This window comes from Glandiceps talaboti, chromosome 14 (assembly GCF_964340395.1).
Source record: "Glandiceps talaboti chromosome 14, keGlaTala1.1, whole genome shotgun sequence".
NCBI lineage: Eukaryota > Metazoa > Hemichordata > Enteropneusta > Spengelidae > Glandiceps > Glandiceps talaboti.
Genome location: NC_135562.1, coordinates 12,265,831 through 12,279,542, shown reverse-complemented (window position 1 = coordinate 12,279,542; position 13,712 = coordinate 12,265,831). Strand labels below are relative to the sequence as shown.

The window sequence follows — 13,712 nt, the reverse complement described above, 5'->3', positions numbered from 1 at the left end:
GCGTTAACAGTGTGTCAGCACCATGTCAATGCATCAACAAGGGATACTTGATCAAGTACTAGATAACTATATTTGCCCTTGCCACTTTGAGGCAAATACTAGTTATTTTTATACTAGTACTTCAGTGCCTTTACTGTGTTTGAGAAAACACAGAAGTAAATACAGGTAACTTTTATGCTATACTTCAGTGCTTGTACTGTGTTTTAGGAAACACAGAGGTAAATACTGGTTGTTTTTATACTAGTACTTCAGTGCTTGTGCTGTGTTTGAGAAAATACTGAGGTAAATATTACTTGATTTTATGCTAGTACTAGTAGTACATCAGAGCTTGTTCTGTGTTTGACAAAACACTGAAGTAAATACAGGTAATTTTTATGCTATACTTCAGTGCTCATACTGTGTTTTAGAAAACACAGACTGAGGTAAATACTGGTTGTTTTTATGCTAGTACATCAGTGCTTGTACTGTGTTTTAGAAAACACTGAAGTAAATACAGGTAACTTTTATGCTAGTACATCAGTGCCTGTACTGTGCTTTAGAAAACACTGAAGTAAGTACAGGTAACTTTTATGCTATACTTTTAGTGCTCATACTGTGTTTTAGAAAACACAGAGGTAAATACTGGTTGCTTTTATGCTAGTACATCAGTGCTTGTACTCTGACAAGACATTGATATCTTTGTCACTGTCAAGGCTACTTACCCAGTTACTAAACATCTAAACTCTCCTACCTTGGATTGCCACGTAAAGCAGCGTGATGGAGGGCATTAAATCCATTATTATTTGTAATACAAATATCAGCGTTATGTTCCAGCAGAAGTGTCAACATATCGTCTCTCTTTTTACTTATTGCATCATGTAGTGGGGTATCACCTTCCGAGTCCTATAAAAGAAGTCATTAATTTGTCAATTCATTCTCATCCTTTTAAAACAATGCATGTGTACAATCGAAGACACGACCCCCCACCACCACCACCACCACCACCACCCCACCACACCACCCCACCTCTTCCACCTACCCTTCGGTCAACATGAGGCATGGAAGCAGAACAGAATTTAAAACATACCAGTAAATAAAACTCTAAGAGTCAACCTCATTTCAAGTACCCCTCTACATGCCAATCTCATTTCATCTACCCCTCTACATGTCAATCTCATTTCATCTACCCCTATACACGTCAATCTCATTTCAACTACCCCTCTACATGTCAATCTCATTTCATCTACCCCTCTTCATGTCAATCTCATTTCGTCTACCCCTATACACGTCAATCTCATTTCAACTACCCCTCTACATATCAATCTCATTTCATCTACCCCTCTACATACCAACCTCATTTCATCTACCCCTCTACATGTCAATCTCATTTCATCTACCCCTATACACGTCAATCTCATTTCAACTACCCCTCTACATATCAATCTCATTTCATCTACCCCTCTACATACCAACCTCATTTCATCTACCCCTCTACATGTCAATCTCATTTCATCTACCCCTCTGAATGTCAATTGCACTATGACTACCCCTCTAGATATCAATCTTATTTCTAATGCCCCTCTACATGTCAATCTCAATTCAAGTACCCCTTAATATACAACACAGCTTGAACCGAAAGCTTTTTCATATGAAAAGAATGTGTGACCCTATAAGAAGTATATTTCTAGAAAGTCACAACCATACCTTAAAGTCGGTTATTATGCTTAAATGGGAAAATTATACCAAGCAAAAACTGGCAATTCAGTAAAATTCTGAAATTCTAATTTCTTACTTGTAGACTTGGATGGCAACCTAGATCAATCAATGTCTTCACCACACCAATATGACCCTTATTGACACCGATATGCAGTGCAGTCTGACGGCGTTTATTGCGGGCATTTGGGTCTGCTCCACCACGGTGCAGTAACTCAATCACACCAGCCTCATCACCAAATGCTGCATGGTGAACAGCTCTATCACCATCCTTGTCCTAGTGAGGGAAAAAAGTTATCTTTTCACAAACTCATATTACCAGAAAGCTTATTGGGCTGTGGAAGTATTTGCCTTCTGGATACTCCTATCCACAGTGATTCTCTACAGCTGGCAGAAAAGCTTGAATCACTGAAATTAAGCCTTTGTCACTGAGGGCGCCATGACATAAAAATACCTGGAAGAAGACTGAAATGAAGACTTGAATGTTGAGGGCGCTGTTCGTAAAATGCTAGACGCTACTGAAATTAAGACAGGCATTGAGGGCGCTGTTTATCATATTTATCAATTTCTGGTGGGCGTTGTTTGTTGTAGTGTTCTCCTTTTCTGCTAGAAGTATTATTATCTAACTAGGAATCTCACATAAATCAACTGAAAATCCACACATTTGCTAGACAGCATTCTGTACTCTTACACCTAGAGAAGATTTGCCTTGATGCCGTTTTCTGACATAATGACACACGGCAATGTGGCAATAGGATAACTAAACTACATATATGGGATATAAATAGTTAAAGAGCTAGATCATAGATGGGTATAGATGTTTATTGTGATGTATGTTCTGTCACTAGGACGTCATCATTTATTTGACATGTACTCTATTCCTAATAGAGAACCCTGCTTACTCAAACTATACCATAGCTGGAGGGGTAGTACTAGAACAAGTGTACTATATATGCTGTAAATACTGTTTTCTAACCTCTGTTTCCAAGTCAACATTATTTCGTACAAGTATCTTGACAACGTCAATATGTCCATTTTGACTTGCTGCCTGTAGAGCAGTATGACCAGCAAACACACCATTTACCTGTCAACAAGAAATAGAAAGTATTTTAGAGGAAATGTCACTCCAGGAAATAGAGACATTTTCATAAACTATGGGTTCTGGAGAGTCATTCATGATTTTCCATCACCTGCAATTACTTGCAGTTTCAGAGAAACATCAAGTTGATTTGGTGCATGTATATAGGTTACTTTGCTAAGGGCTATTGCATCATGGGAGATCATTAAATATTCAAGAGTACAAAATGCTGTACATTTCTGTGTGAAACAGCTGTCAATAATATTCAATGATCATCCATTGAATAACGTATTTCTACTATTTCCCATGATGCAATAGCCCATAGCAAAGGTACCCTACAAGTCTAGCAACTCATAGTGACAAAGGCCCCTTAGGTCACTCGTATTTTCCTTGGCTGAACGAAGAAAAATATTGGGGAATAACATCTAAATGTGTGAACAACTTACATCTGCATCTGGTCTACTTAGTATTTCTTCAATCTTAGCTGAGTCACCATTGGCTGCTGCTTTCACTAACTCTTCATTTACATCACCAGATACATGAGTTTCAAAAAGTTTCTTCAACAACGCCGATAAACGCTCTGTAGACATGAATGCATGATATATACACCAATATTAGTCAAACTACAGCTGATGGTACATGTATGTGAAGCACAAGTGTGTTAGATGTATTTTTTTTATGTAGATAGTTTATTTGCAATAAAAACCAGAGGCCCAAAGAGTTTATACAACACAAAATATATAGTTCAGAAAAGACAATGGAATCACTGTATGAAACTTAGGTTCACATTTTTGAAAGCATAATAAATGAAACATGCCAGCTTATTTAACTTTGTGACATTTTGTGAGCTTACCAGTGATATAAATTTATCATAGATGTATTCATGTTAGATTTATTCATGGAATTCGTAAAGAAAATTGTCAAATTCTAAATATTTATGCCAACATCATGTATGTACTAGTAACAATATTCATGGTGATATATGTGGCACCCTAATATCAGCCTTCTGTATTGTTTTGATGATAATAATAATGTTAGTTTTTGTATAGTGCTTTTCCACTTTGTGCTCAAAACGCTATACAATTATACTTCCGCAACTCTCTGGGAAGCATACAATCCATTGCAGATTCTATAAGCCAATAGGATTAAAGCCTTCACATTGCAACCTCCATCCTACCAGGTCCCCAATTATACAGCTGGGTTGACTGAGGCACAAATGTGGTTCAAATCTTGCCCAAGGACTCAGAAACAAATGGCAGAAATGGGGCACGAACCTGCAACCTGCAGATTCCAAGCCGGCCACTCTAACCATTCGCCCATCATGACTCCAATGTAAAGTAAAATAATGTAAACTTCTGACAGTCATGTACACAAAATTCTAGTCCTGGAAAAACCTGTTTTGAGTTTATCATGGGATAACGTTTTCAAGGAAACTTGGGGATTACTGAAATAGTTCCTACTCTTTCTACAGGTAATTGTAAAGTTCAACCAGCCAAGTCACACCTAAATATTCCTGTTGACTTGACCCTATAAGCACTGACACCTGAGTGAGAGCAGGTCAAAGCTTCATCAAAGGTCACAGGTCATAGTTCATACATGTCAATCTCACCTGATGAGCCTCCTAGTGCAGTTCCATCTGAAGCAACTTTAGTGACAGCAGCTGGGTTGTAAGTCCAAGACGTTCCACATACTTCAACTTTCAAGTCATTATCATGGTAAATTTGTTGTACACGTCCAATCTTACCCAAAGTCTACAGAAAATAATGCACAATTTGTACATTGTCACATATTCACTGTAATTCTTTATGCTTTTCAAATTAAATATTTTACTTTTGTGAAAAACATACACTGAATAGCAAATCCTTTTCATAGTCACACAGAATAAGGGGTGAGACCGATAGTTCAACGTAGGACAAAAAACTGAATTCTTTTAGTGAGGCCTCAGACCCCACCCCACCCCATCGCACCCCACCCTGCCCCCACCTAAATTATTTGACCAAACTTAATAACTGTTTCAGAGAGCACAATCAATTAGATCAGTATGTAGTAGTATGTCATACTATGAATACAAAGCCCTCAGTCCCAACATGCACCTTAGTACTATGCATTTACTATTACATATCATAGCAAAAATTCTTCCATTTCTCAATTAGACGGCATTTTTTTAGAAATATTTGTATTTTCACAAAACAGAGATTCCATGAAAAGTTAAATCACTGTTGTCAGATGAGAACTAAAATGATTAACCCCCCCCCCCCCAAAAAAAAAAAAAAACCCTGAAAGAAGTCAGTCTTTTATCCTCAATTGAAGTATTGATCTAAGCATACTTATCTTCAATGTATAACTTATTTTAAATCAGTGACTAAAATATGTGTAAGTACCGTTTGGAAGGCTATGGGCAAAGCCAACATCCTCAGTGCTAATGCAGTGCATGCAGAATGGCATTCTAATTAGATATCATTCCCTAAATAATTTTCTTCGTTCAGCCAAGGAAAATACGAGTGACCTAAGGGGCCCGTGTCACTATGAGTGTCCAGAAGAGTAGTGACCCTTAGGTCACGAATATTTTCCGGCTGAATGAAGAAAAATATTGGGAAATAATATAATTATAGTATTGCCAGTAATATAAAAAAAAATTGGAAACTAATGGTAATTTTGAGCATATTCACTCATATTTCGAACACAGCAGAACCAAGTCCCGCATTGTCGCGACACAGACGTGCGTTTTCATGACATAGAATGACAAGAGTAAATATGCCATATTTTGAACTTGGCTTGTTCGTATATGGTATAAGTATACTTACAGGCAGCATGGCTTCTGCCCATTCACCATGTCCACGTTGTAGAACTTTGATTCGTTCTAAATCACTGCATATCTGTACTAGATCACCCACTTGGAATGAGGTGCTAGAGGTGTCACTGGTAGTTGACGAGTTGCTATTGGATGGTACTTTGGTCAACACAGCCGGGTTGAATGTCCACCTGTAACAAGCAAAGTTAATGTTAATGTCTAAATTTCATCAGCCGGCTGGTCACTTGAAATATTTACATCTAATTTCATAAAACATTTTATCTTCAGATTTTGACTAAAGTCGATAAGAAATAAAATTATAATTTTTTTCCCTGTCTTTGACGATCCAATATATAAAGCAAAAGTGCTTAGCCTTAGACAATTCTACAAGATCATTGTATATCTGATTGGATGCTAAGTATTGAATATCAAAGACACAGTGCCCTCTAGTGGTGTAATATTGCAGGTCACTGTATCTCTATTGTTGCACTCAATTTTAGCGTATAAAGTGACTATATTTTACTTGAAAAAACTCACTGATGGGCAAAACTGGAGAGAAATGTTTCATGTCATGTTCCTATTTCAATTTTTGATGAAGAAGGGTTTGAATTTTAATTTCTAACTGTATATGCCAGAGAAATCACATTGTTTCACAATTCGCATTGTAACTCACCTGTTCCCACTCGGATAGGATACAACAATATCATGGTCTTCATCAATGCCTACAACACTACCAGTGGTTCCTAGACACTGTAAATAATAATTTTTTTTAAACTTACAAACATAGTAAACAAGATATCGGTTATTGCGTCATAGCATGATATAGTTATCTCGTTTGGTATATTTTTATGACTATTCCTGCTAAAGCAACAGCCACTCGTTCTTTGGCCAAAGATCGACATGTTTGTGTTCTCAAATAATGAAAATGCCATTGTTATTGACGTATAAGTTACTCATCTGTAGTTTAGATTGGGTGCAAACATTTGTACTGTATGTATTCGCCACGCATGCACTCTTAAGAGAAAGTCATGAGCCATTTGATCAAGGTTGGCGCACACAAGAAGAATTTGCCTTGCCTGGCCAAAATGATCAAACACACTAGATATATGGCTCAACGGCTATGAATCTCCCTCAAAGTTGCCCTCACAGGAAAGGAATTGGCGCGAAGAAATTGCCATGAGTGAAATTGTGCTCATCTGATTCCTCTCGTGTGCACCAGAGCTTGAAGTCCAAGTAGAACCATAATATAGATTAGAGAGATTCCATAACTTACTTCATACATGCCATCTGTCCATCCACCATGTCCATGCTGTAAAGACTGTACAATCTCTAGATCTAAGTCAACATTCACCTGGTCTCCTATTGCCAAACCACCTGGTCCAGAACGACCACCTGGACCTTGTTCACCTGTAGTTATACAATATGCAAATTATGCTATATCTATCTTACATACATATCATTATTTGCATGAATCAAGTACAGAATGCATATACACGTACTATCTTATACCCTGTTCAGACACACACAGTTACAACTGAATTGTTACAAGCTACCAAGTTTGCCTAGCTGTCACACATTGTCAAAGAATAAGACAGGCAAACTTGGTAGGTTGATAGAATTCAGTTGTAACTTTTCGCCAGTGCTGCACCGATGTAACTGTGTGTGTGTGTCAGAACAGGGTATAAGTCTATGGATATTTGTACACTGAAGAGTAAAAGCAGATGTCACTATCTGTGAATGAATAATATATGTATGTACATGTACTGTTGCCATCGGTGCTTGCAATGAATTTGTACTTCTTTATTTCCTACACTATTTACATATACGAAATATAAGAAAACATATTTATTTAATGACAGAAATATGAGTTTGCTAAACGGATACTAAACTAGGATAGTCTACTTGTTGTACAAAAACACACACTAGTTACAATTTGAAAATAATTTTGACATGACAATACAACCCACAAAAACATACCAGTGCATTTACATGCTTGTGGTAGGCAGGAATGAGACAAGGTATATGCAAAGATGTACAATGCAATGAGTGTCTGCAACTTATCAAAGTATAAACACCACTAGAGTCAGATCCCATGACCCTGTTTACTGACAGCACACTGCACTTTATGACATTGAGTATGACTGATACTGTTACATTATAACTTCCACAGATATAAACAAACTGATAAAAGCATTGCTTGAACCTACATCAGAGGCACCCACTGTTGTTTTTGTATCAGTAGTATTGTTGTTTTCACCTAATTTTGTCTCTTCATAAAGTCTTTCCTATGCTCACTTCATTCAAGCAAACAAACTGGTGTATTTTCATGGGCTGTATTTGGTATGATGGCAGATAAACTACTACTTACCTAGTACAGGTAGGTGATCTCTGTAGAAAGTACCTCCCTTGGCATCATTCACAACTTTCAAATCAGACTGAAATAAGAAAGAAACAAGAGATCTGTTGGTTGACTAGCTTTCTTTATGAGATGACACTGCATTATTAACATAATACATTGTAGGAAGTAAAACAGGCACTGAATGTATCGATACCATAAGCCACTGAGGGACCTCTCCCACTACTTCCATAAAAAATCTTGACAGATTCGGAATAGTTTTAAATGACCACCCACCCAAACACACATACATACATACAAATAAATAAATAAATAAATAAATAAATAAATAAATAAATAAATAAATAAATAAATAAATAAATAAATAAATAAATAAATAAATAAATAAATAAATAAATAAATAAATACAGGTATAACTAGATAAGGATGTAGAATAGAAAAGTGGCATTGAAAGTATTGATCCTTTAACTACTGGGGGTACATACTGTATATTCACCCAGAAAATACCATTATAATTCACTTGACAGAGTTTGGATAGTTTTACATGTAATACCCCTCCCCAAAACAAACAAACAAACACGCACGCACACATGCACGCACACATGTTTGTTTTTTTAAAAAGAAAATGCACATTACATGTATACGGCCATACATGTACCTAATTTTACATCGTAATATATTCATTACTTCTCCTGTATGTGATGACAACTAAATGCTATAAACTATTTTTCAAAAATGCCTTTCGTTAGACAATTAACAGAAGATTAGTTTAATATCATTCATTCCTGCCAAGTGAGTCACGAGCAGAACAATGCGAAACGGCGAAACATGCGGACATCATTAACAGCAATACCAAATAACTTACAAGTATGGACCATCAACATTTTGCTTTCGACCAACACACTATAAAGCTAGTGGTCCACATGGACCACTGACTAAAAGAGTAAATTTCAAACCCTGCTTGACAAATAGACTACTCACCATTCCTTCAAATCCAACCCTATACAGGTTTTTAGCTCCATTATCCCAAATCACATAGGCTGCACTACGAGGACTTGCAGCACTCCAATCCTGTACTTCAGTAATTTTACCACGACGACCATTCCCACCATCCTGGTCTTCCCATTGCCAATCTACACCTCGGACAACCCTAGCACCTGGAAATATTCCGCGGGCTGTGATTTTTTTACTCTTCCGCCTTGGTTCCAATGGTACTCTAAAATAAGATAAAGGGTTGGACATTAATTATTAATTATTAATTTAATATGTATCACATGAGTAATGTTTTACACTGAAGGGAATAGGCACTCAGGAATCATGAATATTAATTTTCAATCATAATGACATGAATATATTATATCTCCTGATGCTCATCATGGATTGGCCCACAGAAAAGCCCCATGACTCAACAAACATCAAACTCCATCAAATATTATCACTGTCAGGCAGATAACCAGACTGCATCTTGACTTTGATTTTGACAGAGTGTATAACTGATTCAATGATGTAATATTTTTCATAAAATCATTCAAAATCAGGGCTCGAAATAATGGCCTTTTACTTGCCCTGGGCAAGTGATTTGAAGGCTTGGGCAAGTTGTTTTGAAAAGAACTTGTCCCAAGGGGCAAGGAGAATTTCTTATGATTATTGATCAGGGATGTTTTTTTGCCTCTGTTCATGCTGTACTTATCAGACACTACACATGTCTGATAGGACTTTGGATACATTGTATAACCAAGGTGCCAACAAGTCTGGAAAATTATAACATTGTAGCAATATTGAGAAACCGTCTTTCTTGACTGACCACTTTTCAAAAGAATCTGGACCAGCTGTCCTTGACATACTTTGTTTACTCTATCAAGAAAACATACCTGGAATGACCAGTGACTCGTTGAATATTGTTCAACAATAGTAAATTACAACATGATTTTTCAGGTTTTGGGTGTTTGAATCAACTGCAAAGTTTGTGGGAGAAAAATAGTTGGTGTGGATGAGGAAGGAAAGAAAATATATTGACATGGTGCAAAAGGAAATACTTAGAAAGGTTTTATATGTGTTGAAATAAATGTTCATTTTTTTAATATTGATAGCTTATGAAAGTGCTGATTATTTTAACAACTACTTTTTACAGGTGAACAAAAAATTGTATGTTATGCTAAATAGTATGAATATTAATTAGGCCATATTATCTAGGACTCCTGTTAAAAAAACCCACTATATTGTGTGTGGGGAGAACTTTTCAGTACCCACAGAAACTTTCAAAGATACATTTTTTGATAATAAACAAAAGAAAGACCAATCGATCACAACAGTGCATTTGTAAGCCACAAAAAAAATACCCCACTATTTGGAATGGGCAAGCACTTTTTGATTTGGGCAAGTACTTTTTGTTTTCTACTTGCCCAGTGGACAAGCGAAATTTTTTCATTATTTCGACCCCTGAAAATCTATTAATGGTCAAAAATGAGTTTAACTTCAATGAATATCTTGAGTACAAAGATTACAACATCAGTGATAGATTCAGCAGTATCTGATTATCTCAATTTATACTGACTCAGTACCACAATAACCTATTCAGATTACTTCAGTATCATTACCACCTTTCATAAGACATTATATAAATCTGGTTTCATATTCAGTCTTATATTCAGCTTCATATCGTCTCGTATTCGAAATATTACGATGGGACACCAACAAAAGCAGTCAAACCAAATATGATACCACTGAAGCTACAGGAAATATCATTGTCCTCCAATGAGAATCTGACCGCTTTTTTTCTGGCGTTATTGTGATCTTTCAAATATGAGACTCAACCTGTGGCTCAATATGAGAGTGGCCTCATATTGTCCTCCAATGAGAATCTAATTCGGAATCTGAGACTAACTTCACACTCGCAGATCTGAATCTGAAGACCAGATTTATACATGTCATAAAAAGTTCAATTATGAACAGATCATAAAAGATGTATGTAATAAATACATGTATGTACACCAGGGGTGAACAAATCCACTGGTCCTGGGTCCGGGATTAGCAATTTTTTTGGGTGGACCACACAAATTTGACCTTGTTTGGTCTGTCGGACCAGTACCTACCTTACTCTTAATAACTATAAAAAGTCATCTGAATATACAGATTCATAGGTAAGATTTAATGTTTCACATCAGTGGGACCTGGGACCACTAATTCTTTCTGCAGGACCATTGGATTTTTTAAGGCACTGGTCTGGGGACCACCAGTTCACAAAATGATTTGTTCACCCCTGTACACATCTACAGTAGTTTATAACACAATACAGAATACTCAATACATTTTACTGACATAAAATCAAATCTCTGCCTTACCTATCACCACCTGGGATATTAATTCGGTAGAAACGATGACGCAAATGATGTTTGTCACTATGGTAACAAGCTGAACATAAATCATAGTTTGAACATTCTGCACATTTCCATCGGATACCAAATATTGGTTGCATACGACAAGTGTCGCACATCGTACCATCATGCTTTACACCTGAGGACAAAAAAATTATAGCGATATGATACAATACACAAAAAATACAGATAGCTTCTTTCTACTTGAAAAATAAATAAATAAATAAATAATACCTAATGAAATCATAATGGGTACTCTGATAACAAGGCACTAATGCTAGAACATCAAACATCAGAAAAAAATGACAGTGACAGTTGCAGAGAACATATAATATAGTAGTTTACAAACTAAACTAACCATTCTGACCAATCATATCACCTATATGTGTGGGCTCACTTTCTATGTCTCCCTCTCCACCATATACAATCTAGTTAATGGTTTTCTTTAGTACTAACAATAATCCATTTTTTACCACCAACAACAGCAGTAGTGTAATGTTATTGGAGCATTCATATAAATGTGATAATGTTATCATATAATCATGACTAGGGGTTAATTTTGTAGTAAATTGAACTAAGTAGTCAATTCCATCAGTGTGTGATGGATTACTACTGACTCGCACTGTTCACCCTTTCCCCAATAGGAGATTTAGAATTTGTCCATTTGACTATACGTGGGGGGAGAGAGAGAGAGAGAGAGAGAGAGAGAGAGAGAGAGAGAGAGAGAGAGAGAGAGACAGACAGACAGACAGACAGACAGACAGACAGACAGACAGGGAGAGAGAGACCCACATGTATAGTTTCAATACTATTCTGACCACTAAATCATAATAGTATCAACTATACAAAAGGATTACAATGTAAAAGTGTTGGTATTGTAGATAACAGAGAAAAGTCGGAAGTCAGAAATTTATGTCAATCATTATACTCATGTAATCCTATTGAATAGAATGACCTTGGATATGTTTTCTCAAATGAAAGTTAGTTTTCCTCACATTTTAGTAATAAGGGTGGCAAAGTCTGGTCATATTTACATTTCCAATAAGAGGGAAACAAGTAAAGGATTGAGGAATCTTTAGGGTAGAACTGATCAATTTCATTTTCTGCCCAATATTATAGTAATCATGGTGGCATTCTCACTGAAAAAGTTTATAGCTAAGAATCACAGAGTGTTCTGGTCCTTTATGTTAAAATTTTTCATAAAATAAGAAATTCATATGTTCTTAGTCTACGTTAAAAATATTGCCAAAACATTTAACAACATCTGGTGATAATAATTTTGGTATTAATGTTACTCTTGAACATAAATGACATTAAGTTTGACCTTGGCCCTTGGGGAAAAGAAAAAATCCCTCTCTCTGGTCTCAAACCATTGACTACATACAATGTATTTGGTGTTCATTACATGTACATAGCTTTCTCATGTTTATAGTTGAGGTGATATCAGGTGAAATACTGCCCCCTCCCTCAGCCCTCCTTTAATACACCCATAGCCGGAGAAAATCAATATACAAACTACTTATAGTTATAAATGTTCCTTGAAAGGTTTATCAAATTTGACTATCAACGAAATGAGTATGGCTGGTGTTCTACAAGGAAACTGATTTTGTTTAACAATATGACGTATTCTTAACACTGTACTCAAAGTTTACTGAAATGTACATGTATGTCGGAGAAGTGAAGTATGTACATGGTGACAGTCTATATAACTCATAACAAGGCTGACCTTGGATGTCTACATAAATACTCTCGTTGTAATTTATTTATTTATCTATTTACTTCCAAATGACATAATAGTTTTTTGTAGGAAGTGAGTTTCGTCACATATATCTACCCTACTCTTCCGCCAGACATGATAATGAATGACTTCCAGATGACGTTTACACGTTTGATTGTGTACAGCACAGACAACAATGATAGTATGAGACAAGGTCATAACTCTACGGATGTCGGATACCTCGGTACATAAGTATGACACAATTAATCTTTACCTGTCGGAGCACTGTCCAAAACTCTCAAATCGTAAGCTCCAGCACAGCGATAATTTGCAGCGGTGCCGTTGTCCCAGACTACAACGACTTCTTCCGGGGACTCAAAATTCCTCACGGTCCCAACATGACCCTCTCCCCCGTCTTGCTTTCCCCACTTCCAATCAGGACCGCGAACAACTCGGGCTCCGACCCCTTCTAACATGTTCACACGTACTGGTCGAGTGGTATTATGATCCATCGTTTCACACCTGTTCTAAAATACACAACATTAGGAAGAGGTGCGATCGAATATAAAATGACCTAATATTTTGATGTTACTCCTCTGCTACCAATCAACCAAAGGATAGCCCCGATTAGAAGTAACAAACCAACATACTCAGTCACATGACAAACACGAGATTTCAACACATTTTACTCCCTTTCCAAACTT

General features: G+C 36.6%; 1 protein-coding gene across 1 annotated transcript in view; it reads right to left on the bottom strand.

Moving 5' to 3' along the window:
- Window positions 1–13,618, bottom strand: part of LOC144445458 (E3 ubiquitin-protein ligase MIB1-like) — a 181,277-nt gene extending 167,659 nt beyond the window's left edge. Inside the window, exons 1-12 of the mRNA XM_078135013.1 lie at window positions 13,283–13,618; window positions 11,259–11,430; window positions 8,899–9,133; window positions 7,930–7,996; window positions 6,835–6,968; window positions 6,235–6,311; window positions 5,575–5,752; window positions 4,380–4,521; window positions 3,217–3,350; window positions 2,669–2,776; window positions 1,772–1,969; window positions 731–882 (exon numbers count right to left, since the gene is read on the bottom strand). Coding sequence (XP_077991139.1) covers window positions 731–882; window positions 1,772–1,969; window positions 2,669–2,776; window positions 3,217–3,350; window positions 4,380–4,521; window positions 5,575–5,752; window positions 6,235–6,311; window positions 6,835–6,968; window positions 7,930–7,996; window positions 8,899–9,133; window positions 11,259–11,430; window positions 13,283–13,520 — 1,835 coding nt within the window. The 5' untranslated portion in view covers window positions 13,521–13,618. The remainder of the gene's footprint in view (window positions 1–730; window positions 883–1,771; window positions 1,970–2,668; window positions 2,777–3,216; window positions 3,351–4,379; window positions 4,522–5,574; window positions 5,753–6,234; window positions 6,312–6,834; window positions 6,969–7,929; window positions 7,997–8,898; window positions 9,134–11,258; window positions 11,431–13,282) is intronic.
- Between the last annotated feature and the right edge of the window lie 94 nt (window positions 13,619–13,712).